At 35.9% G+C, this 25,501-nt stretch overlaps 1 protein-coding gene and 1 long non-coding RNA gene across 3 annotated transcripts in view; both read right to left on the minus strand.

Annotated features, from left to right (window-relative positions):
• The window catches only part of fn1a (fibronectin 1a), a 68,904-nt gene extending 47,826 nt beyond the window's left edge, over positions 1-21,078 (minus strand). Inside the window, 12 exon segments of one of the 2 annotated variants that reach the window (NM_131520.2) lie at positions 3,129-3,272; positions 3,480-3,608; positions 3,695-3,850; positions 12,231-12,407; positions 13,671-13,853; positions 13,940-14,137; positions 15,573-15,731; positions 15,999-16,136; positions 18,420-18,551; positions 18,653-18,790; positions 20,285-20,410; positions 20,794-21,060. In NM_131520.2, coding sequence (NP_571595.2) covers positions 3,129-3,272; positions 3,480-3,608; positions 3,695-3,850; positions 12,231-12,407; positions 13,671-13,853; positions 13,940-14,137; positions 15,573-15,731; positions 15,999-16,136; positions 18,420-18,551; positions 18,653-18,790; positions 20,285-20,410; positions 20,794-20,923 — 1,810 coding nt within the window. In that variant the 5' untranslated portion in view covers positions 20,924-21,060. 2 annotated transcript variants of the gene reach the window in all.
• LOC141376089 (uncharacterized) overlaps positions 1-25,501 on the minus strand; it is a 1,000,182-nt gene that overhangs the window by 918,644 nt on the left and 56,037 nt on the right. The window lies entirely within an intron of this gene.

Here is a 25,501-nt window from a genome sequence, read left to right on the forward strand (position 1 = left end):
TTGTAAAAGAAAAGATTACAAGGAAGAGCGAGCCCTAATCGGCAAAACACCTGGGAGAAACAGCAAACAGCGCTCTTGCTCTGGGTAAACATCTGGAAGCCTTTGACTTCCAAACCTCTCCCCACCCATGCCCACAAGACTACTTTTAGCAGTGTGACCCACATACTTTGTGTACATGCGTGTGTGTTCACAAGAGAAGCAGCATGTGCCCCATAAAACTGGTCAATCCTATGAAAATCACAAGTAGTCCAAAACGCAGCTCGAAAATTAGTAGTCGACGAAGTAAATAAAAAGTATATTCAAAGATTGTACTGTTTAACTTTAACCCATTTGTGCTCAAAAATTTAAAAATGGTTTCATGCATGTAGCCTTGTTAATAGTGTAATATTTGTACAATACTTGTAAATAGTAGAGTAAACAATTTCAATGTAAAATTTGTTTGCCCACTACAGAGTTACAGCTGTCAAAAATATAATAAAAAATCAAAGTCAAAGATTAAATAATGGTGTAAATACACAAAAGTAAATATATACCACAATGGTGACATCTAAGAAAACAAGTATTTTCAGTAAATCTCACTACAGACTACAGACTACTAACTATCTGCCAGAAATAGTTAAATAGGTTAGTAATAAGTAAAGCTGCTGATTCTGTTTGTGGAGTTGTTTAATGAGATTTTGATAGATTTATTGATTTATTGATTAGGATTAGGATTTATTGATCCTTTGCCTTCAGAACTGGCCACTACTGAGAATAAAGCTTGGCTGTCCCCTACTGTTAATGTATTTGCTGGATCAGAGAATTTCTCAAGTTCAGTGGCTAACCTCCGTTAGTCATGGCATTCTGTTCCCTGAGATGTACGTTTCTAAAGGCCATATCTGTAGTTTTGTGTTTTTCTTTAGTGATTCTGCTTATTAACAGCTGGGGTTCATTATTCTCTGTTCAATCAGATCTTTAACTCTGCTCCAGTGTCATTGTAACACGTGTTGTGAGTAGGACCAGTGGGAGAGGTTATTTTTACACTGAGGTCTATTTAAAAGAAAGATTTCAGATGAACTCTTAAGTTATGTTTAGATGGGGTATTATGAAAGCAAAAAACATTCAACAAAAACAATAACCTTGATTGATTAACACATGATTTCCTAATTGCATGATGTATGTACTTACAAGGTATTTGCCCACTGCTTGAACTTTTGACAAAGTAGACAAAAAAAACTGTCGATCTCTTTAAAGATTTGTTTTGGTTGGATGAATCTAGAGACCTTTATGATTACGTTGATAACTATTTGTGATCAAATAGTAATTTTTAGTAACATGAAAATTGCTTTATTTTGGGGGGGTTTGCCTCCATTTTTTATCCTGAAATTAGGAGTAGGAAGTTGGAAGCCCTTATGTGACAGGAAATAAATAAACACAGTCTAAAGACATGCGGTGCAGGTGAATTGGGTAGGCTAAATTATCCGTAGTGTATGAGTGTGTGTGTGAATGTGTGTGCGGATGTTTCCCAGAGATGGGTTGCGGCTGGAAGGGCATCCGCTCCGTAAAAACATGCTGGATAAGTTGGCGGTTCATTCCGCTGTGGCGACCCCGGATTAATAATGGGACTAAGCCGACAAGAAAATGAATGAATGAATGAATGAATGTCTTGTGGTCAATAAACAGATTTCTTTACAACTTGAAAAGGCATCTCTGGATATCTTGCTTTTCTTTGAATATCAAGTCAGTGCACTGAGCATGCTTATATATTGGTTTTTATTTGTTTTTCAAATGTTTTCTGGATCATAGACAATTTTAACGGTTTGTAATTTCCATGCCCAGTTCCCAATGCCATGGCTATTGTCCCATGGGTAGAAAGTATGGGTTGTTATTTTTGCCTTTTATACAATTTTAAGGAGAGTATAAGATTCAAATTGTAATATACTGTATTAGTCAAAAAAGTCCAAGGCATTCGAAATTTAAACATTAGCCATGTCAATAAAGGCTTTTTAAGTTTTTACCTATTTTTTTTTTTTTTTTTGAGTGCCTTGAACTTATCTTTATCTTTATGAACCCCTTATTCAAAGGGCACCGACACATCAGTTACAGATGAATCACTTTTTGTTTGATTCTGGATTCATTTAATATATTCGTTTTTTACCCAAACCTGCCTGTTAGATGTTTAATGTCATCAATCAGAAGTAGTTAAAGAATACATGAACTGGAAGTTGCTGAGATTTTATCTCAGAATGTTGATGCATTTCCAACTAAATAGAATATTTATTAGAGGCGGGGCTATCTTTTGCTCATCATTCTCTCATTGCAAATCAATGGTAAAAGGGTTAAGGATATTGATATACAATAACGGTCAAAGGTTGCAGTACGATTTTAAAATGTTTTAAAATAAGCTTCTCCGGCTCACCATTGAGTAATGTTCTTGCATTTTAAAGATGAATTTTCATTACTCCAGTCTTCGGTCACAGGATCCTTCAGAAATCACTCTAATATTAATAATTATTCTTAATATTACAATTATTAATATTATTATTAATGGTAATAGTAATAAAATCAATAACTGGTGTAATAATTACATTTGAAACTACATGCAATAAGCATTTATTTAAAAATCTTATTAATGCCACCTTGATTAACAGAATAAATTTCTTTAAAAATAAAACATGGAAAAAAAAACTGACCCAAAACTTGTGTAAATATAGTAGTAGTGTAAATTTTCTATGGAAGCCCTCAGGTTGACATCAACAGAAGGACCATCACATCAATGGTGTAAGCTACTGGTCAGACATTGATTGAAGATTACCAAACCAAAAAAATAAAAAATAAAAATAATAATAAATAAATAAAAAATAAAAAAATCTGTGGATCAACCTGCACGGATTGATTATTAATTTTAAGAGTAACAATGTGATCTAACAAAATAAAAATACATTTAGAGTCCAAGCATGCTTTTTTAAATTTCTTTTTACACATTTCATGTATTAAATATTGCATGTTCTTCTACCACTTTGATTGTATTTGATAATTGTTATCCAGTTTTGCTTTTACAATTACTGTACAGCACAATGTTCTACCATCGTTGCAGTTTTCTATATAAAAAAGTAAAAATATCTCTAGAAAAGATGCCGTTTACTCACCAGAGATAGAATGCTGAGGCTCGCAGCTCAACTCCCCGATGCCATTACCATAGCAGTAACATCTGTAGTGGATTCCCTGAATGAGTTTGTCCCAGGACTCTCCAATCTGATAGAAAACTCTAGTCTCCGGCTCCTGGCACTGATCTGGAAATGGGAATCAGATCAACACAGTCATTATGCAATCATTAGCTTGGCCATTTATAGGGAAAATAGCTAAAAACTGCTGATCGTAAGGCTCTTATTTGTAGGATAATACATTTTAATTGTTTCAAGAAATGTTCACTTTAGCAAATGAAGACAAATGTCTCACTTTCCTGCTAATTGATTAAATGACTGAAGTGGGCAGCTCACCGATGGCATCACACTTCCAGCGTCCACGACCTTGACCGAAACAGGTGCAGTTCATTGTGTAGCCTTCGTCGTGCCTTTTAGTAAAAGTCTGATTTACTTCATAGGTCAAATTATCCACTATGCACTGGTCTGAAAGATGAAATGATATATGTGCGTTAATAAAAGAGAGGTTTCCTATAATTTCATCACTTCTGAAAACGAAAGAGAAATCTTACCTTTGAGTTGAGAGTAGGCGATGCAGCTCCATTCTCCACGGCCATTGCCCACACACGTACAGCGCATCATGTGACCCAGAACATCATGGCGTCTGTCCCATTGATCCCCCACACGATACATCACACCCTCATTGGTGGTACACACCTCTTCATGAGCTGATGGAAAACAACCATTCATTGTTAATAAACATACGTAACAGCACAAATGTACTTCATTGTACACTTGATGCACAATGAACATGATATATAATAACTTGCCTAATTACCCTAACCTTCCCAGTTAACCTAATTAACCTAATTAAGCCTTTAAATGTCACTTTCAGCTGTATAGAAGTGTCTTGAAAAAAAATCTAGTAAATATTTATTTACTGTCATCATGGCAAACATAAAACAGAGATGAGTTAATAAAACTATTATGTTAAAAATGTGTTGAAATAAACAAAATAAATTGGGAAAAATAAACAGGGGGGGGCTAATAATTCTGACTTCAACTGTATATATAAATCATATGTTTTATATATGTGAAATTCAAATATTTACTTGTATGTCATGAGTAATTTGCATATATTAGAATAAATCAGATTTCTAAATAGGCAGTGTTAACATTTCAACTGCAGATCTTTACATTTCCCATGGTCACACTAAATAATATAGTTTTAATAAAATGAGTACATATCTCTTTTGGAAGCCCTTGTGGAGGACATGCAAAGATTTGAGAGACAAGAATAAACAGTCAGATTGCCAAAAGGTGTAAAGAGTATGTTGGTGCCTGCCAAATCCAACCACATTTCCACTGGCACTTGATTGGGTCTCAGTCGGGCTTCTTCTGAGCCAACAACCAGGAGATTTTTGGCCAGCCCAATACCTTGGTCCAAAGCAGGCCAACTGGGGCTTGAGAAGCGGCCAATATCAAATTGTAAAAGTTGACTAGAGTCAGAAAAAGGTCATAATTTTCAATTTTACATATCAGGAAACCAATTAGTATCATTTAAAGGGCACCTATTTTACCCCTTTTCAAGATTTAAGATAAGTCTTTTGTGTCTCCAGCATGTGTCTGTAAAGTTTCGGCCCAAAATACCCATCAGATTATTTATTATACCTTTCTGGATATTGGAATTTTCTGCTCTGGACACAATGCAGCTGTTTTTGTTGCCTGTGCCTTTAATGCTAGTTCTCCCTGCCCACCGTTCCCACATGCCTGTCAGAGTGTGTCTGAATTTTTAGCTGCGTACGTCAGATACATAGCATGAAGAAAAGCAGACATAGACATGAAGGAAGCAGATCTCACGTAACAGTTGAGAGGAATACTACAGTAAGAACTTTACCTGTGATTATTTGATGTATTTTTTCGTTACAAAGTTCACACACACAGCGGACACACAGCAAGGGTGTTTAACTTTACACACAATTATGACAGGATACACTAATACACACTGCTGTATGGATATCAGTTAGGAATGCACGATATATCGGCGGCCATATTGTTATCGGCCGATAAATGCTATTTCTAGGATTATCGTTATCGATCCGATGTCTAAATTAGGCCGATATCTTTAAGCCGATAAATTACGTAATTGTACAGACCTGCGTGTCGCGCACGCGTGGGCGGAACTTGTTCAGACTTGCCCAGTGCACTATAATGGATCTCTCCCACACTGTTTATTCCTTCAAAGTCTGTCATTTATTCATGTGGTATTGCTGTGCGTTAATAAGTCAGTAAGTAACCATGTTCCTTATCATTGTAGATGTGTTTGATTGAGTGTCATTGTGTATTTTGCTTTAAATCGCCTCAGGAAAAATATTACATGTGTAATCCTTTCCTGCTCTGTCTCTTTGTTGTGTAGAGATAGCAGGGAAACTTATTACTACAGGGCCGAATAATATTAGTTTCGTGGTGAATTGCCTTCTCTTTTAGTTGCAGCCGGTGAATGAACGAGGATACATGTAACTTGGTTTAAAATATTTATTACTTTCCGTGTGGTACAACAAATCAGTCACCTAAAATAGTCTCATTGCCCAAAAACCGCTCCTCTCTCTCTCCCTCTCCCTCTTCGCTTCACACACACACCCCAAACTGCAGCTGGACCCGCACATTTTACAACAAGTGTAAACATAAGTTGTTTGTAATCTGATTATTTGTTATTATCAACGCGTTGCTTGTCATGTTGTTGATGTAAGATGTATTTAGTTTGATCGGAATATTCATATTGTTTATGACGAGCGCGCGAGCTATCACCGCGTGCACACACACACTGTAGAAAGGGGAAAGGGCGAATCCAGTCATAGAGGCTCTCGACCAGCGGCTCATTCTGTCTTTATATTCAGCTCTGTTAGCTCAATGCAGGTTTTGTATAAAAAATCTGACTCTGATGGTTACTCTGCCTCTACAGTTGAGTAAAACTCAGCGGTTTATCATAAACTTTCCATCGATCATTTTCCCCGCAATTGACAGCAAGAACGAGCGCAGAAGCATTGTCTGATTGACAAGCAGCAGCTACATGTTCAAAAGAATCTAAAACGCCAAATATGATGAATCTGTGCCACATTTTCTAAACGTACTATATATATATTTAGCTGTTCGCTTTATGGTGGCTCTGAACTGTCAAAACACCTCTAAAAAAGGCTTTTTCGGACATGATGTATTTTTTACATGTGTACATCACTGTAACACGTTTTATTCAAGACCATTTGAGCTGGTTTCAGTCCTTAGTGCTTTCATTTTCATCTTATTTAAATATATTTAACTTGCTTGTTGATTTAAATCCTATTTTGTTATTTAACCTTACTAATTTTATGCAACAGTCAAGTTGCATGTTAATTTGCTAAGAAGAAAAGGAAGTAATGTATTTTTTGCTTGCTGATTTATGTGAAATCGTGAATATAGGTCTATAATCACCTTGCACTTTTGAAGTTAAAGCTTTGTTGCTTTGAGCATAGACTATTTAGTTCATAAGAGCAGTTCAATCTTTTATGAAGTTTGCTGTATAAAAATATATCATTTTGAAATACTTATAAATATCGGCCTATACATATCGGCTATCGGCCTCCAAGTCTGAAGAATTATCGGTTATCGGTATCGGCCAAAAAATCCATATCGGTGCATCCCTAATATCAGTTATGCTAATATACAAAATAAACCTGATTTAATATGCACAAACCGAGATTGAAGCATCTTTTTTATAATTGTACTGACAGGCAGCTGTGGTGATAAACTAAAAACGTTAAAAGCACTGTAATTCATTACAAACACACACTGCTTTACAAACGGTTTTAAATTCGTAAAACCAATTCTTAATCACATTTGATGATGTTTGATGATCACAGAGAGCTGAACAGGTCTTTTAATCTTGGTTGCTTTGCGCATGTCCTGTCTTGTTGATATGATTTTACATGTTACTACGGAGACATGTTAATACATGTCAATCAATTCTGTGGGTGGAGAAACCACACTCCTACATCACATTACAGTGGGCCTCAAAATGGGAGGGATTTGGATCCATGTGGCTGTGGCGTTTTCCAAAGTTTTAAACTTTTAAAACTCATTCTTGTTCACATTTGATGATGATTGATGATCACAGAGAGCTAAACAGATATTTCAATTCCCGTTGCTTTGTGCACATGTATTCTTGTTGATATGATTATACATGTCACATTGCAGTGGGCCTCAAAATGGGGTGGGATTTAGATCCTATTTTAACATCAGGAAATAATAAAAAGAGACCTATTGTCTTTGTATCACCTGAATAAAACTGTGGACACACTATACCTACACACAGTTCTGGCTAAACTGCTTCCAATAGATGATTTTCATCATAGCTACTAGTTTGACAGTGGAAACGTAGCTCAATTATGGCCTTGCTAGTTCGAATTTGAGGCCATCGGGCCAGTCATGGCCTGTTGTTGGCCCTGGCTCACAGTGGCCTGACAGTGGAAAAGTGGCTGTAGGAAACTACTGGGAATGCCAAAGCCTACGGAATAATCATCTAATTGTGGTTATTGAATATCTGAGACAATACTTACGCTTTATTTGGATGGCAAAATATGAACATTTTAATTGCAGAAAGGAAGAGAGTAAAACTGCTAGTTTACATTACATTATATTATATTATATTATATTATATTATATTATATTATATTATATTATATTATATTATATTATATTATATTATATTATATTATAATAAAATCACAAGGGCTTATTTTTATGTTACACAAAATTATCTTCAACACAAAATGCATGATCATGACAGGCCTAAAAATAACATAGTTATAGTTTTTAGGTAAAAACTAATTTTAAAGCATGACAAAGAGACACAATACAGCTAAATGAGTTTTTAATGACAAAAATAGTTCAGCATAATTAATCAAGTCAAGTCGCTTGGAGGTCAATTAGGCCACAACTCAATTCTAATGACCACAGATCCATAAAGTTCAAGGCAGTTCCGATAAAATAGTCTTGTTTTTTTTTTAGCTGAGAAATCACTGATTGGACGTATCTGGCGTAATAAAAGCGGATGAGAGTGAGGAAATCTCTCCAAGGTTAAAAGTGGAGGAGTTACACAGCTGCCCTGGAGATCAGCCAGATGTACAAGCTTTACTGCCAGCCAGACTCTGGTCTGAAGCCAAACTCTCTCCGTCTGCAGGCGTGCGCAACAGAGGGGCCACAACTATCACAGGCGATCACAACTCTAAGCTTAAACAATAGCTGTAAAGTCAGGTCCTTTCCCACGTATTGCACATTTATTAGTACAGCAAGTATATTCTTCTATTACTTATTATACTAGAACAACACAGTTGATGCATGATAATGACTCTACTGTTGAGACAGAAATCCCTGCCCCCTACAAAACAAACACTACAGGGCAACACAAAGAGCAGCTCTGGTTTCAATCTATGTCAGATCACTGGATCTCAGCACTTATAATAAACCCCCCATGGTTTGCCTGGCTCTAACTGGCACCTTGGTGACAGACACCCATCAAAGCAGTCAGAAGGTGTTCATGTAAATATGGCTGAAAAGTTGCTGAGTGATCTTTTGTTTCATAGAGTTAACATCCTCATCTTAAGGGTTACCAAAATCTCCTCCTAGACCATGAGGTAATTGAAAAAGCTGAGAGACAAATGTAACAACACTTTGTTTATCCACACTAGTGAAGAAAAGCATGTGGCATGGACCAACCTTGGGTTACACTGGAAAACAATGATTAGTTGAATTTACTAAACCTTTCTGAGGTACAGTTGAAGTCAGAATTATTAGCCCCCTGTTTATTTCCCCCCTATTTTCTGATTAATGGAAAGAAGTTGTTTTGAACACATTTCTAAACATAATAGTTTTAATAACTCATTTCAAATAACTGATTTATTTTAGCTTTGCCATAATGACAGTAAATAATATTTTACTAGATATTTTCAAGACACTTCTAAACACTTAGTGACATTTAAAGGTTCAACTAGGTTAATTAGGTTAACTAGGCAGGTTAGGGTAATTAGGCAAGTTATTGTATAACGAGTTTGTTCTGTAGACTATACAAAATATATAGCTTAAAGGGGCCAATAATTTTGACCTAGAAAAGGGTTTTTAAAATATTAAAAACTTATTTTATTCTAGCTAAAATAAAACAAATAAGACTTTCTTCAGAAGAAAAAATATTATCAGACATACTGTGAAAATTTGTTGTTAAATATCATTTGAGGGAAAAAATAAAATAAATAAAAAAAATTATCAAAGGGGGGCTAATAATTCTGACTTCAACTGTAAGTGGTTGTAAACCATTTGTATTGGCTGATTTTAAAGTAACTAATTCAATTTAGTAATGTTTAACTTAATTTGCTTGTTTAAATTCAGCTTAAAGAAATTGAACAATTATCCATATTGAAATTAGCTTTTTTCATGTGTTGTGAAAATCTGAATATAACAAATGTTTAGGGAAGTTATGTATGTGTTTTAGACCACACAGGAATGGGAACTGCATACACTGAATAAAATTGGATGAACTCAATTTAATTGAGGGCAGGATTTCCATTCAATAATTTTGTTTAGCACCAACTAAGAAAAAAAAAAATGCAATTAAATGCAAATGAGTTGGTCCAACATGATTTTATCAAATAAAAGTTTAAATACATTAGCATTTTTATTTAACTTATACTCATAGGGTCTGATAATGTCTGATAATAAGGTCTGATAATATCATGCATGCCTATTATGTGTCATACATTTCAAAGTTCCTTAGTATTATTGAAAGATTTACTAAATGAACTTAAAGAGCAATTTTAAGCATAATTCTAGGGATGGCTGACGTGAAACTGATGTTTCAACAGTGTCGAGGTCCTGGAGCTCAAGTTTGTAGAAGAAATGCACCAAAGCATGATCCAAAATAGCCAGGTCATGTGACTAAGGTGATTCGAAACAACCAGGTCACGTGACTGAAGTGTTTTAACACAAAACAGGTTAAAAGAACAAAGTATTTAAAAACTACCATCTATAGCTGCATCACTCTGGATTCGAACACATCATCTCAGCTAGCTTGTACAGACCTCTCACCACTTCACTAAATCGCTTGATCACTTGACTCTACAATGTGGGGTTTAATACCTCAATTTGTTGTATTGTTTTTTTGCTGAAACTGTTGCAGAGAAATACATAAAAAATACCTCTAGGTGTCACTGTAGAGACCGGTTTCAAAACGTTTCGAAGCTGACACATTTGCCCAACCATCATTATACAATAACTTGACTAATTACCCTAACCTGCCTAGTTCACCTTATTAACCTAGTTAAGCCTTTTAATGTCACTTTAAGCTGTATAGAAGTGTCTTGAAAAATATCAAGTAAAATATTATTTACTGTCATCATGGAAAAGATGAAATAAATCAGTTATTAGAAATAATGTTTTTCAAACTATTATGCTAAGAAATGTGCTGAAACAACCTTCCCAGAACCGAACAGAAATTGGGGAAAAAAATAAACAGGGGCGCTAATAATTCTGATTTCAACTGTGTATATATATATATATATATATATATATATATATATATATATATATATATATATATATATATATATATATATATATATATATATATTTTTTTTTTTTTTTTTTTTTTTTTCCTAATAAAAACGATTCTAATAATAAAATGATTGCATCAGTATAATTAGGTGGGAAATACATATTTATAGTCTCTCTGTCACATTTCTGAGAACATTTATAACAGTTTCTGATTTGTTTATGTGAATGAGAAACTTGGAAAAAATTGCTTGTGTGGTCAGCATGCATTCTTAAACAAAAAGATGCCACTTTTTTATATAACTGGATTAATAAAGACATTGCATAACAGACAGGACATTATTTAAAAACACCCTACTTTATTGAAAATAGGCTCATTTAACAATCCCCTATTAGTTAAACAGTTGAGTTTTACTATTTTTACCATTCTGAAAATTATTTTGACTCTTCTTAATTAATGTGCTAAGAAAATTTATGAAAATGAAAAATCCATATTTTCTTGGCCAATATGGCTATGAACTACAATCTTAAGAATTGGAAACACCGGGACACGTTTTGTTTGCGTTTATCGTCAGCGTTTTTCCGAATTCAAACCAATGCGAGCAGAAGAGTATGCAAAATCACTCCTCGACGTTAGATGGCGCTACACAACTTTAAGCTTCTGACACCCGCTTGTAACACAGAAGAAGAAGATAAAGTTGACACGCTTGTTGTTATGGATGGTTCAAGCAGCAGCTCCAGCAAATAAAAAGAAATGATTATTGTCCACCAGTGCAATAAGCAGCTCCACGTTCATATCGCCTCTGGGCATTTCCTTGAATGTGCACTCGCATTGACAGTTTTGCGCTTGAGCGTCTCTAAGTGCCGTTAACTGTAACTTTAGCAGTTCTGTGCACCTGACCAAAAGTGCAATCCTGACTGTTGGAGAAGGTTTTAACGCGGCGCGTCAAAACAGAAAAACGAGCATGAGGCATTTTTAAAAATTGACCGCCTGCCGTTTTGCACGTTGATGTGCACAATCACATTGGCATCCTTAATTAAGTCACGAGGCGTTAAACCTAGATGGAAAACGAGAGCAAAAAGTGTCTCAGTGTGCAGGGGCCTTTATTCTTGTGTAAGTACAGGATGCAACTATAGAAGAGTCAAGGAATAAATTAAGAACCCTGTGTTTTTTTTTTTTTTTTTTTTTTTTTTACAAGATCCTAAAGGTATAATATGGTTAAATAATTTATGCTAAGCTAATAGTGGTCCCGCCAGAACCAGAGATCAGCTAAATAGATTTTAAAAAATGATAAAACTCGACCGTTTAACTCTGAGTGACTTAATAAATAAGCCTAAGACTTAAATAAGCCTATTTGCCAAAACAAAGTGTAGTGTCTCTTTAAGATCCAGGACAGTTACAGGACTAAAGTGATTCTGAAACATTATTATTCTCCTTCTTCCAGTTCCTATATGCCAAGCTTCAATCAAGTCCTGACCCGCTTCTCTCTCTCTGGCTTTAACGTTTACTGCTAGTTTAAAGCAGGCACTTACCTGCCATTGGACAGAAGCCAAAGCGCTGCTCTTTGTCAAAGTTATAAGTCGTGCCGCACCATTTCATGCCATCTCTTCTGCCATCAGCAGTGCAGTCAGTGTAGTTACGGCCATTGTAGAGGAAAGGGAACTGGCACAGGGCACCATTAGAGTTTCCTCCTCTGGTTGTGACCACAACTAAAAATGAATAAATTAAACAGTGTAAAATAGCAGTAATTTTGAATTCATTCAATTTGATCTTTAACTGCCCCACCAAGAAAAAAAATGTTTGGATTGCATTTCTTAACTCCTAATGACACTAGTTACCACACTCAATGCATTTTTTTTCAACACATCCCAAAATTTCTAAAATATCAACCTCCACCAAATGGTAGATGCATCGGTTTATGGTAAAAGAAAAATCAGAAATTACAAATATGTAATACCAATTTATTTAAAACAGGATTTTGTTTGTTTGATTTTCTTCTGCACCAACAATGCTGTGCGTGTAAATCATTATTAAAAAGAGTCATTCTTTAAATAACTTTAACAGTCATTAATTAAAACTGTCAAAATGTGGTCAACTCTTTGGTAGAGCGGGCAGTTAAAGGGTTAAAACAGGAACAATTAACCAACATCAACCTTGGGTATAAGTGCCTTGCTTGAAGGTACAAACTTGTACATAGTGTGTGGCAAATAATACTTTTATTTAACCAGGATAAATTCAACTGTTTAAAAGTGACACCAAATACATTTATAATGATGATGAACATACGTTTCAACTAAATTTTAAAAATAAATGTTTTTTTTAACTTTATATTTGTGACCCTGAACCACAAAATCAACAAGCTGAATAAACAAGCTGTTCGTTGATGTATACACACAAACAAAAATATCTAAAAGCTGAATAAACAATCTTTCCATTAAAGTATACTGTGTTAGGACAATACAAGACAACCATTTGAAAATCTGGGGGTTCAAAAAAATCTAAATACTGAGAAATTTACCAATTATGTTATTCAAATTAAGCTCTTAGCCATGCTCATTACTAATCAGAAAATTGATACATGTACAATAGGGAATTTGCAAAATATCTTCATGGAACATGATCTTTATTTAATATTCTAATGGTTTAGGACATACAAGAATAAATATTATTGTATATGTTTACTTATGCAACGTAAGACTAGGATTTAGGGTCACATTTACTGTATAAATTAATCATTTGAAAAGCTTCCACAAAAATATCATGCTGCACAACTTTATTCAACATTGATTTAACATACAAAGCTTTATTGGATGCCAAATTAACATATTAAAATATATAACATTCATAATAAATTGTTAAAAATATGTTTAAAAACATACTTTAACTCTGATAAAATACAATCACTCGTATATAGACAGTATAAAAGAAGTCTTTCAACAAATAAAATCTTACAAACTCTGTTATGAACTTACCATTGTTGCTGGTACAGAAGGAATACTTGTAGTCTTTCTCAAAGTCAGATGAGGTGCTGCACCAAAGCTGTCCATCATTGCGTCCCTCAGACGTGCAGGAGTAAAACGTTTTCCCCATGAACACAAAAGGGAAAGCACACGGTTCGCCACCTGAGGTCCCGCCATACACCTGAGATTGACTCTCTACACAAAAGACAGTAAGAAACTTAGATAAAAACCATTCAGTCTAAATGAAAAATGACAGACTTGTTTGAATAAAAGACACAAACCTGACTCTTCACAGCTGACACCGTTTCCTAAGCAGGTACACAACATCTGCTTGCTACCTTGAGCCTTGCTCCAGCGCATGCCTGGAGCATAGGAAACACCTGCTTCAGTCAGACAGGATCCCTCCACAGGGTGTTCAGGCACCCCTTGTGGGTGGTACACTGCTGGCTGGACATTGGTCACAACACGAGACCCAGTACCTGCAGTTAAAAATAAAACATAGGATACACATTTAGTTTCTACATTCATTAGGTGGGCGGGGAACACTAGGGGTCTTATGCAAGTTTATATGAATGGACGCCAATAATACATTTACATTTGAATGTATTAGTACCATTTTTAGCATAAGAAGGCCTTTAAAAAGGTTTCAGACAAACGAAAAATGTTCTGCTCTACAATATTCCTGTATCATTTTTGAATAATTACTTGTAGTTCACTGGACTTCATTTAAAAAACCTAAACAGGTAGTGCTGTCTTCTCACAGCAAGAAGATCACTTTGTCGAACCTCGGCTTAGTTGATATTTCTGTGTGGAGTTTGCATGTTCTCCCTGCGTTTGCGTGGGTTTCCTCCGGGTGCTCCGGATTCCCCCACAGTCCAAAGACAAGCGGTACAGGTGAACTGGGTAGGCTAAATTGTCCGTCGTGTATGAGCGTGTGTGTGTGTGAATGTGATTGTGGATGTTTCCCAGAGATTGGTTGTGGCTGGAAGGGCATCCGCTGTGTAAAAACGTGCTGGATAAGTTGGCTGTTTATTCCGCTGTGGCGACCCTGGATTAATAAAGGGACTAAGCCGAAAAGAAAATGAATGAATGAATATTTAGTTCGAAGACCAGTATATATATATATATATATATATATATATATATACATATACATATACATATACATATACATATATATATATATATATATATATATATATATATATATATATATACATATACATATATATATATATATATATATATATATCAATAGTAAAAAAGAATAACTAAATAGAGGAAAGAAACAACTAGAGGTTAAGGGAAGGTCTACATGAAAAAAATACCACAGTAATTAATAACAAGTACTACAATGTTTTTTAACCATATTTTATTAGAATTAGCCAATTCGAATGTTATCACTTGATTAAAAGGGTGTTATCAGGTGATAGATATGGGCCAGTAGGGGCCCTCTGCTCCTACCGGTAGACTCAGAAGGCTGTTATAATCCCCCCATGTGGTTAATCAGCTATAGATCACATACGACTGCGGCCGGAAGTTAGCAAGAACTATTTATTGAATTTCCTAAAATTTCCATTTTATTGTAGAAAAATCTAAATTATACCACAAAGTTTTTTGCTTTTCAGTTCATGATTGATTCTACAGTATGCTGAAGCATTCAACTAACAGTTGTTAGCGCACACACACACAAACACAGAGTAAAACAAACTTTCCTACAGTATGGTTCAATAGCACTAAAATATTTTCTATAAAATACTATAAGTATTTTTCATGTGGGTGATGGCACAATTTTTTGGTAAATAGCCTGAACGAATGACTGTTTGAAATTAAAAAAGCCAATTAATTAAATGGCAGAAATGTGCATTTTTGCTAAATTAGTACTTTAAAACAGTTTTAATATGAAGCTCTTACCAAGACTAGTAGTGTGCAGAGAAGCATGCCTCTCACACTTCCACTCTCCACGTCCATTACCAGTACACAAACACTGTAAAACGTGTCCACGAGAGTCCGTCTTACTCCACGTGTCCCCAATCCGGTAAGAAGTGCGTGTGTCCTGGTCATTACAGCGGTCTGTGATACACACAAATATACGATGCAGATGTTTCCCATTAGAACCTTTTTCTTCATCAATAACAGTTACCAGTTAAGCTTGAGTAAGCTTTTTTTTAATGCAATAAAGTAAAAGTTTCCCTCTCTTCTATTTAGTTAAAAATGCCAGAAAGTTTAACTGCACTTTAAGTGGATAATTAAAGTGAAATCGAGCTGAAAGATTGGAAAAGGGAGGTTTGTGAGGTTTGGACTGTTGCACTATTCTATAAAAAAAGCTGGAGTTTTTACTTCTGGATGTGCATGTAATACGTCCACTTCCTTCTCCGAGGCAGGTGCAGTCCACAATCATCCAGCCCTGGTAGGGCTTCTCCCAGGTCTCACCAACCATGTAGGAGGTGCCAGCTGTATTATCATAACAGCGCTCCGCTATGAAGGAAAAAAAAAAGTGGATTCATTAAAATGTTGTTAAAATTAATACCATCAATAATGTCAAAAATGACCATAAATACATTTAAAGTTACCAAGAAATCATTTTACAATTGCAGATTTATTCCTACAGTATGTCAACATATTTAATGTCAAATCTGAATATTTTGACAAAACATTCTACAGCAAAAAAGCTCGCTTATATATTTGAATTATGGACATTTAAGCTGTTAGGACATTGTAGCTGTTTTGTTGCATGTACTTTTAATGCAAATGAGCTAGTTCTCCCTGCCCACAGTGCATGTCAGAGCCATAGAGATCTCTCTGTGTTGCTCTTCACTTAAATAAACAGCACAGTGACAGACAACAGTTAAGCAGATCTCCTTTATTATAGTAAGAATTTTTCCAACTGTTATTTGATATTTGTTTTGGAGTTAATCCAAGCCTTTCTGCAACGATGAGTCACACACAATGTCGTTATAAAGTTTGCATGCATGTATAAACACACATTTAGCTTTGCACTGTTTTCACACAGCAAATGTGACCGGATACATAATAATATGCACTACTGTGTGGACATCCATTTTGTTAATATACAAAATAAATCAAAGTCCACAAACCAGGGTTGAAGTGTCTTTTATAATTGTACTGACACTATACGGCTTTGGTGATTAATTACATAACGATTTTACTGTAGTTATTACAAACATGCACTGTTTTAAAAACATTTCTAAACTTGTAAAACTCATTCTTGAGATGCAGATGATCACAGAGAACTGAGCAGACCTTTTAATTTCTTTTAATCGTCCTGTCTTGTTGGTATGATTATACACGTTACTATGTATACGTTAATACGCATTTGTCAATCAATTCAGTGGGAGGGAAAACCACACTCCTATGTCACATTGCGGGGGGTCATGGCAGGGATTTGGATCCTATTTTAACGTTAGTAAATAAAAATAAAAAAACAAAAAACAAAAAGAGACTTTATATTACTCCAGTATGACTGTGGACACACTATACCTACACAGATTTCTGCCCAAACAGCTTACAAAAGAAGTTTCATCATAGATGCCCTTTAACATAAAATTGTAAACGTATAATTTAAACAACTTAAAAACCCATCTTTTCTGCGATCACCTGAACCCCTGTAAACAAAACCAGGACCCCCTCTTCTTTACCCTACACAACAACCCCAAAACATGATCAATTCTGCCTCACACAGGCGAGTGGGCTTGACAAACCACCTCTAGAAAACACTTGTTTCTGTCTCGATTCTCTAAAAAAACACTCCCTAACTCTAGCACAAACAGTTCCTTTGTATTGCACTTTTGTGTGTATTGCTCCTTCTTGTTGAATCGCAGAATGCCTCCTCAATTGCAAGTAATTTTGGACAAAAGCATCTGCTTAATGACTAAATGTAAATGTAAAAGTATCCCTTAATTCTGATTGGTTGATTGGAATGTTGGAGGATCAACATAAATGTTTATTCAGGAACATGTCCTAGTATACAAGGTAGAATCACTTCAACATAATAATAATAATAATAATAATAATTCCATACTTTTATATAGCGCTTTTCTGGGCACTCAAAGCACTTTACACACAATGGGGGGGGATCACCTCATCCACCACCAGTGTGCAGCATTCACCTGGATGACGCGACGGCAGCCATTTTGCAACAGACCGCACACCACACACCAGCTGATTGGTAGAGAGGAGACAGTGATTAAGCCAATTGGAATATGGGGATGGTTAGGAGGCCATGATGGACAGAGACCAGTGGGCAGATTTGGCCAGGATGCCGGGGTTAAACCCCTGCTCTTTTCGAAGGACATCTTGGGATTTTTAATGACCACAGAGAGTCGGGACCTCAGTTTAACGTCTCATCCGAAAGACGGCGCTCACAGAGCAGTATAGAGTCCCCGTCACTATACTGGGGCATTAGGACCCACACAGACCGCAAGTTGGGCGCCCCCTGCTGGCCTCACTAACACCACTTCCGGCAGCAACCTAGCTTTCCCATGTGGTCTCCCATCCAGGTACTGACTGGGCGCAGCCCTGCTTAGCTTCAGTGGGCGACCATGTGAGAGTTGCAGAGAGCTAGCTGCCGGCAGGTTAACTTAAAATCACACCAACTGACAGAAGAAGGAGTTTCTTAATCTAGAACTTATTTGGTTTTCCAGCCTTAAAAATCTATTTATTATTAATCTGTTAAATGTAATGCTTAAGAGTATAGCAAACCACAAAACTTGATGATGGGATGAAAAAGTCCAAACTTACCAACAGGTTTACAGGTCCACTCCCCCTTCCCATTTCCCAAGCAGACACACTCCAGCATGTAGTCTCCAGTGTCATGAGGTCTCTGCCATGTGTCTCCAATCTTGTAGGAGTGCCCTCCCTCATGACAGCGGTCTACAACAGAGGCCAAGTAGGTAAACAGCAAGCACAACTTCCAAAAGTCTAATTCCCAACTTGCGGTTAAGTACAGTAAAGGAAAGTTCCAGTCTACCCACTCGCAATGGTGCAACTGATTTTCCCTCGGGCAGAGCCAATGCAAGTACAGTCCCAGATCATTCCGTCCTTGGGCCTCTCGTAAGTCTCTCCAACCCGGTAGGAACGAGAATTTACTTTATCGTAGCAGGTCTCCTCAGCTGGGAACACACATGGACTTTGTTCTTCACACCAGTTGGTATAAATACAAACATACAAAACTTAAAGGCATAGTTAATGCTTCCAAAAATGAAAACTGGCAGTTTATTGATTTATCTTCAGGATTTATCATCCTAGATGTAGTTGGCTTTTTTTTTCTGTAGTAGAACACTAAAGGAGATTTTAAGTTGACACTGGAGTCTTTAGTGATTTATGAAAGTCAAATGCTACTAGCACTTCGGGAGTCACTATCTAATGAGAATCATAAGCCCATGGCTCTTGACAATACACAATGGTCTCAATCTGCACAAGAAACAACTTTGCATAAGTATCAAAGGGTTAGTTCCCCCAAAATTGTAATCACCATTTACTCTCCAAAAAGTAACTACAATCCCTTATGAGCTTCATTCTTTGATTGAACACAAAAGAAGATATTTGGAAGAAAGCAGAAAACCTTTCATAAACAAATACTATAGAAGTCAATGGTTACATGTTTCTGACATTTTTCAAAATATCTTCTTTTTAGTTTACGGCAAAGAAAGAAACTCATAAAAGTTTGAAACAAGTAAAGGATGAGTAATTTTAGTTTAGGCGAACTATCCCCTTTAAGTCGACAATCTATGTAGATGTTTCGAAGTGAGTTTACTCTGTCACAATGACATATGCAAAGACTCAAACTCACACCTGAGTTAATCCTATTTGTTTACAAAGGAGAGAGTTGTATTGGTGACCAAATGGTACTTACTAGTGTTAATCCTGGAAGTTCAATCCTATATAAGAAGTTGTAAACCAGGGTTGTCCAAATTCAGCACACCTAAATCAAGCACACCTAAACCAACTAATCAAAGCACTTTCTGTGTATACTAGAAACTTTCAAGGGTTGAAAGTTGAAAGGGTTGTGTTGAAAGAAATGCAGCTAAATGTAGGACAACGGCCCTCCAGGCCTGAGTTTGGACACCCTTTTGTAAACAAACAGCATCAGCTTACTAGTTTGTTTGTGCTTGCACATACGCCATTGTGCATTAGGAAAAATGCACTACATGTGCAAGATCATTTGTCAAGTCTTATTTTTGCTTTGTCTGGATATGCATTTCCAACTCTCAAAAGTACTGATCACCATTGATTTGTGTTCTGTAAACCCCATCTAAGGGATAATTAACCCTTCAGTTGTCCCAAAGCTATTTTACTTTTTCTTCTGTACAAAACAAGACATTTTAAAGAAAACATGTAACAATCGACTTTAGTATTTGTTTTCCCTACAATGGAAGCCAACGGTTAAAATATATATTTTTAAAAATCTTTACTGTGTTCAAAGAAACTCATAAAGGTTTATAACTATTTCTGGGCGATTAAAATTTAAATTTTGGGTGAACTATTCCTTTAACTTGGCATATGTATCATAGGGTATGTCAATCACCTCAAATTATAAAAACAAGCCAGGAAACATTCATCCACCACAATGTCTCAAAGAGCAAAGCCAATGCAAATGCACTCACCATCAGGTTTTGATTTACACTCTATTTTAGAAACTCCATGACAAGTGCAAAGAAGCGTGCTGCCCAGATAAATGCGCTCCCACTGCTCTCCAGCTCCATAAAACTGTCCGTCCATAACACATCCATCTGCACAGTACACAACAAAACCTCACTGAGTTTTGCAGCATGTTAACTTTTCCATGATCAAATAAAAATCACACTAAGTAGCAAAAACTAAATACATAAAACTTCATACATCTACACTGAAAAAAATGGATTTGGATTTACTTTTTTTAAGGAAAGTGATATCAAAGAATTTTTATGGGTTGAATTTAAACAAACAAGTTAAACATTACTAAATTTAACCACTTCTTACAAAAAAAAGCAAATCCAATCAATATTTTTTCCAGTGTGCCAGCCTTTATAAAACAATTTGCGTCTGAAAAATAATTATAATACCCATAATAGTAATCATAATAATAAAATAAATGAAATAAACCCAAAGCCAATACACACAGAGTGCCTCCTACCTTGTGACACAGATGATACAGAGTGTTCCTGAGCTTGTCTTTTATGTTTCCCCGTTCCTTTCGGCATACACTGCACAGCGCAGGCAAGCAATGCCACCGCAAGCGCCGTGCCCAAAGGGCCACCAAACATTTTTTTCACAGGTGCGATTGAACACGCTAAAAGTTAACCCTTCGTTTCCTCGAGGAGTTGATTGGCTCGGGGATTCAGTGTCCGCAGCCGCTCCAAGTTTCCTGTGTACGGTTCTGTGCCCCGTTCCTAACCCTCTTGCTCTTGCGTGCACCTCTGCGGAGCTCATATGTGCGGAGCGCTTTTATTTGACCTCTACATTCCGCCCTGGAGGAGGAGGAGGATCTTGGCTACCCCGTCACACGCGCACGAGAGAGTCCATGCAGACGCCCTCGCGTGAATCTCGCGTTTTTATTTGAAACATTTTACTACACAAAATGCTAAATTGAAAGCTTTAAGCCGATGTCATTGTGACCTAGTAGTCTACCTTTTTGGATTTTTTTTATAATGCTGTTTCGCTACTAATTTGTTCAATAATGACCCAAACTTTAAGGGAGCCGGAGCGACTGGCTATCTAATCTAATAGAGATCACGCTACAATGTCTTATCCACAGATGGTTCAGGGGGCTGCATTCATCTGAATCCATTAGGCAAACTCTTAACTTCAATAATAGTTCCCTGGTGGTAAAATAAAGTCATTCACAGTTTACAATCGACCTAAAGAAATTAAGATTAAAACGAAGGCAGATGAAGTGATACATAAAAAAAAACGCAACAATAATTTCATTTATTCGTTTATTCGTCATAAACCTTCAGAGACTCCATCAGCTGTAAATAACTTCTATTTTTTTTCCATGTTAAAGTCTTTTAGGAACTGCATTTGTAGATAAACATTGTAAAAACGTAGTATTTTGGGGCTTTTTTTGCTGCAAAATTGCTTGGTTTTCTAAACGTTGACTTTATTAGTTTACTTCGATAACAACAACAACGACAACAACAAAAAAATCTGCAAGTAATAAGGCTAAAATGTTAATAATATATCGCAATATTAAAACAATCCCAAGACCTTAAGATATTTCTTTATAGCATAAAACCCATTGCAAGCTGGTGATGGTACTTTTCATCTTATTTAGCCCAAGCTTTTTCATTCACTGGAAAATTAGTGACTAATTTGTGTTAACTCCTCCATTGTCATTCATATCAAAATGACAGTTTTAGATTGAAGACCAACCCCCCCCTCCCCACCCACACAAAAAAACCCATCAGATTGTACCAAAACATATGTATGACATTGTATGACAAATTTATACAAAGATTGTGTTGCAATAGTGTTTATTAGTATATTCTGAAAATGAACTATCCTTTTCTGAAATCTCAAATAGGCTGATATTAGGTTTAATGTTAGTATTAGGTTTACTGTAGTTATATTATACTTATTCTTAAGTAATAAGTTAATAAGTTATATATAACTTATTCCAAACCCGCTTAACGTTCTTTCTTCTGTTAAATACAAAAGAATATATTTTGAGGAAAGCTGTAAACTGATAACCATTGACTTCCATTGTATTTTTTCAACTATGGATGTATATGGTTACAGGTTTTCAGCTTTCTTCAAAATACCTTTTTTTGTGTTCAACAAAATAAAGAAACTCCTATTGGTTTGGAACCACTCGAAGTTAAGTAAACTGATTAATTTGTTTTTGAGTAAAATTTCCTTCAATTATATCAGAGTTTAGAGCCTCTAAATCCCATCTGAAAATTTGCATTTTACTCAGAGTCCTATGTTTATGTCCAGTTCTTTCACTTTACAGGCAATGAAAATAAAATATTCATCATCTTAAAATGAAATAGGATAAAAACACAGGTCATAAACACACAATTCTAAAAAAAAAAATGGTAATTTTAGAAGAAAAATTCAGACAGCACTTAGACGCTTTTGCATCTGAACTCTTCATATGTTGTAAACGTGTTTTTTATTTCAATGTTATTAATAAAACATTTTGTTTTTTGGTTTTCAGCAGTTTTAAAGTGTTTCAGCTACAATAGATTTCATATTTTTTGCTTTCTTGTTCCCCCGAACCTTGATGCATCTAGTTCTTTCTGCATGCCTTATTTTTAAAAGTATCCTGCAGGTCATTCATGACAAAGGATGGAACAATGTCAGCACCCTTTCATTTTAAAACTACTCCTCTGAGTAAATGAAGGTCTCTGTGCTGACAGAGCTCCCATTTAAACATCATCACACTCTCAGAAACTGCGTTCTAGGTTTTCCTGCATTTGTAATAATCATACCACCATGTAGCTAAATTCTTCACCTGATGAAATGAGACAGACTACCTCTGAGCAGATGATTCAGTGATTCCCAGGCCAGATGTTAGCATTGACTCATGTTTTATTCACTTTCCACATTACTTCAACCTCCCCCCAGGTTGACTGTAATCTATGCTTATGAGCTGATATGCAAGATATCTCTCTCTTAATGAGCTTATAAAGTCTTCTGTCCGCAAAGTTTTAACGACATTTCACTCCCGTTTAAACATCTGGGTTAATCCAGCTTTCTGTTTTTAATCTGTACAACTCTCTTAAGATGTTTTTCCTTGTGGTTTCTCTATGCATTCTCATCAATGAGGTACATGGTCTATATGAATCAGACTTATTTGTGAGGTATTTATGAGGCATATGTTGAGGTTGGTTTTCCTGTGTTTTGTATTCTTTGTATCTGAAACCACAGGTATGGGCAAGTGGCACGTGTTTTTGTTAGGGAATTTAATTTATTATGATTATTTATTTTTTTTTTTTGAAAGAAGAGAATATTGAGAGAATGTAGAGAGACTGAAGGTTCTGCATCATGGAGGTGAATGCAGCAAGAGTGTACCCTGGAGGTTTGACTCCTCAAACAAAGGTCTGGATGTGTGAGCTCATCTGGATGCATTTGCTATGACTCAGTGAATGACTCAAAGCCAGTGTTTTGGGGCTTTTTTTCTGCACAACAATAGTCTGTAAAAATGTTGACAGTTGACTAATGTGTTAAAGGAATATCACACACAAAGATAGAAAAAAATAACAGTTTAAGATTTTATTTTTGTCCAGATGAACACAAAAAAATATATTTAAAATATTTTTTGGAAACCATTAACAATTGGCAGCCATAGGAAAACAACTACTATGGAAGTCAATGGTCTGTTTGCAACATTCCTCAAAACGTCTTCTTTTAGGTTAAAAAAACTCAAACTGGTTTGGAAAATTCAAGAGTGAGAATTTATTTTTAAGTGCACTATTCCTTTTAGAAAAGATTTAACTAGCCATGACTAGATCCAGGAGAGATAATGCATATGGGGCTTTCACACCAAGTATAGTTACAGGAACTCAATAGTATAAAGGGCTTTCGACCCAGGCAGTCAGGAACCCTTTATACTGTAGGAACTAGCCACCAGGCCTGGTTCCCTGAAAACTGAGATATGACTGAAAATAAGGACGAAATCACCAATGAAAACTTGTACAAAACATTAAAGAAAGAAACACAATGGCCACAGCAAAAGTCATTGCCATTAACATTAGCTTTCTGAATGTGGATGTCTTGTAACACTTTCTTGGATTAGACTCTGCTTTGAAGCAAGAGCCTAATTTATATACTCCAAATGGAATTATAAGAACTAAAATTATTTTTATTTCATGTGCTTTGAAGATTTCAAAATTGGGGACTTCTTATAGTTCAAGGATCTAGGGAAAAGCTCCTCCAGTGTAAAAGCCCTTTTAGTAGTTATAGGATTTCAGTTAAGGGCAATACAGTGGCACAGTAGGTAGTGCTGTTGCCTCAAAGCAAGAAGGTTGTTGGGTCGCTGGTTTGAACCTCGGCTCAGTTGGTGTTACGACTTTTAAGTTTTTGTTCTAAGGTTTAAAAGGTAACATTTAAGGTGATAACATTTTGTGGTAAGTTGGTGGGAAAAATATCAAAACGACAACCAAAATACTGCAAAAATAAGTGAATTTATTTATAATAGTGAAAAGGAGTCAAACAGCAATAAAGTATTATTTATAAGATCTCACAACATAAATAAATCAAACAATGTAGATTAAGGATGGGTTGGGGGGGCCAAATAAATGAAAACAATATAACAATTTCTGTGTGGAGTTTGCATGTTCTCCCTGCGTTCGCTTCTTCCGGGTGCTCCGGTTTCTCCCACAGTCCAAAGACATGCGCTACAGGTGAATAGGCTAAATTGTCCGTAGTGTATGTGTGTGCGGGTTGCGGCTGGAAGGGCATCCGCTGCGTAAGAAAAACGTGCTGGATAAGTTGGCGGTTCATTCCGCTGTGCGACCCCGGATTAAATAAAGGGACTACGCGGACAAAAAAATAAATGAATAGGACTTCAGCTATCACCTAGCAGGCACACAACATCATAAGACATTAATATTAGGTTAGATTTAGTTCATAACGTCAGGGGACCAAAATTTAATATCTAGCCAGCGTCTAAGGACAGCGTTTTTTTTTTGTCGTCAGATAACAACGTCAAATTACGTTGATATTGGTTAATTTTAGGTTGTGTTGGAAAGTGACCAAAATCCAACATCTGATAGATGTCATAGTGGTGGCGTCTACACAACGCCAAGGTGTAACATGAGAAGACATTGATTTTTGGTTGATTTTAGGTTGGACATTGAACATTGACGTCAGCTTGACGTTGGGTTCTGACGTCAACC

The sequence above is a fragment of the Danio rerio genome, chromosome 9 (assembly GCF_049306965.1).
Source record: "Danio rerio strain Tuebingen ecotype United States chromosome 9, GRCz12tu, whole genome shotgun sequence".
Taxonomy (NCBI): Eukaryota; Metazoa; Chordata; class Actinopteri; order Cypriniformes; family Danionidae; genus Danio; species Danio rerio.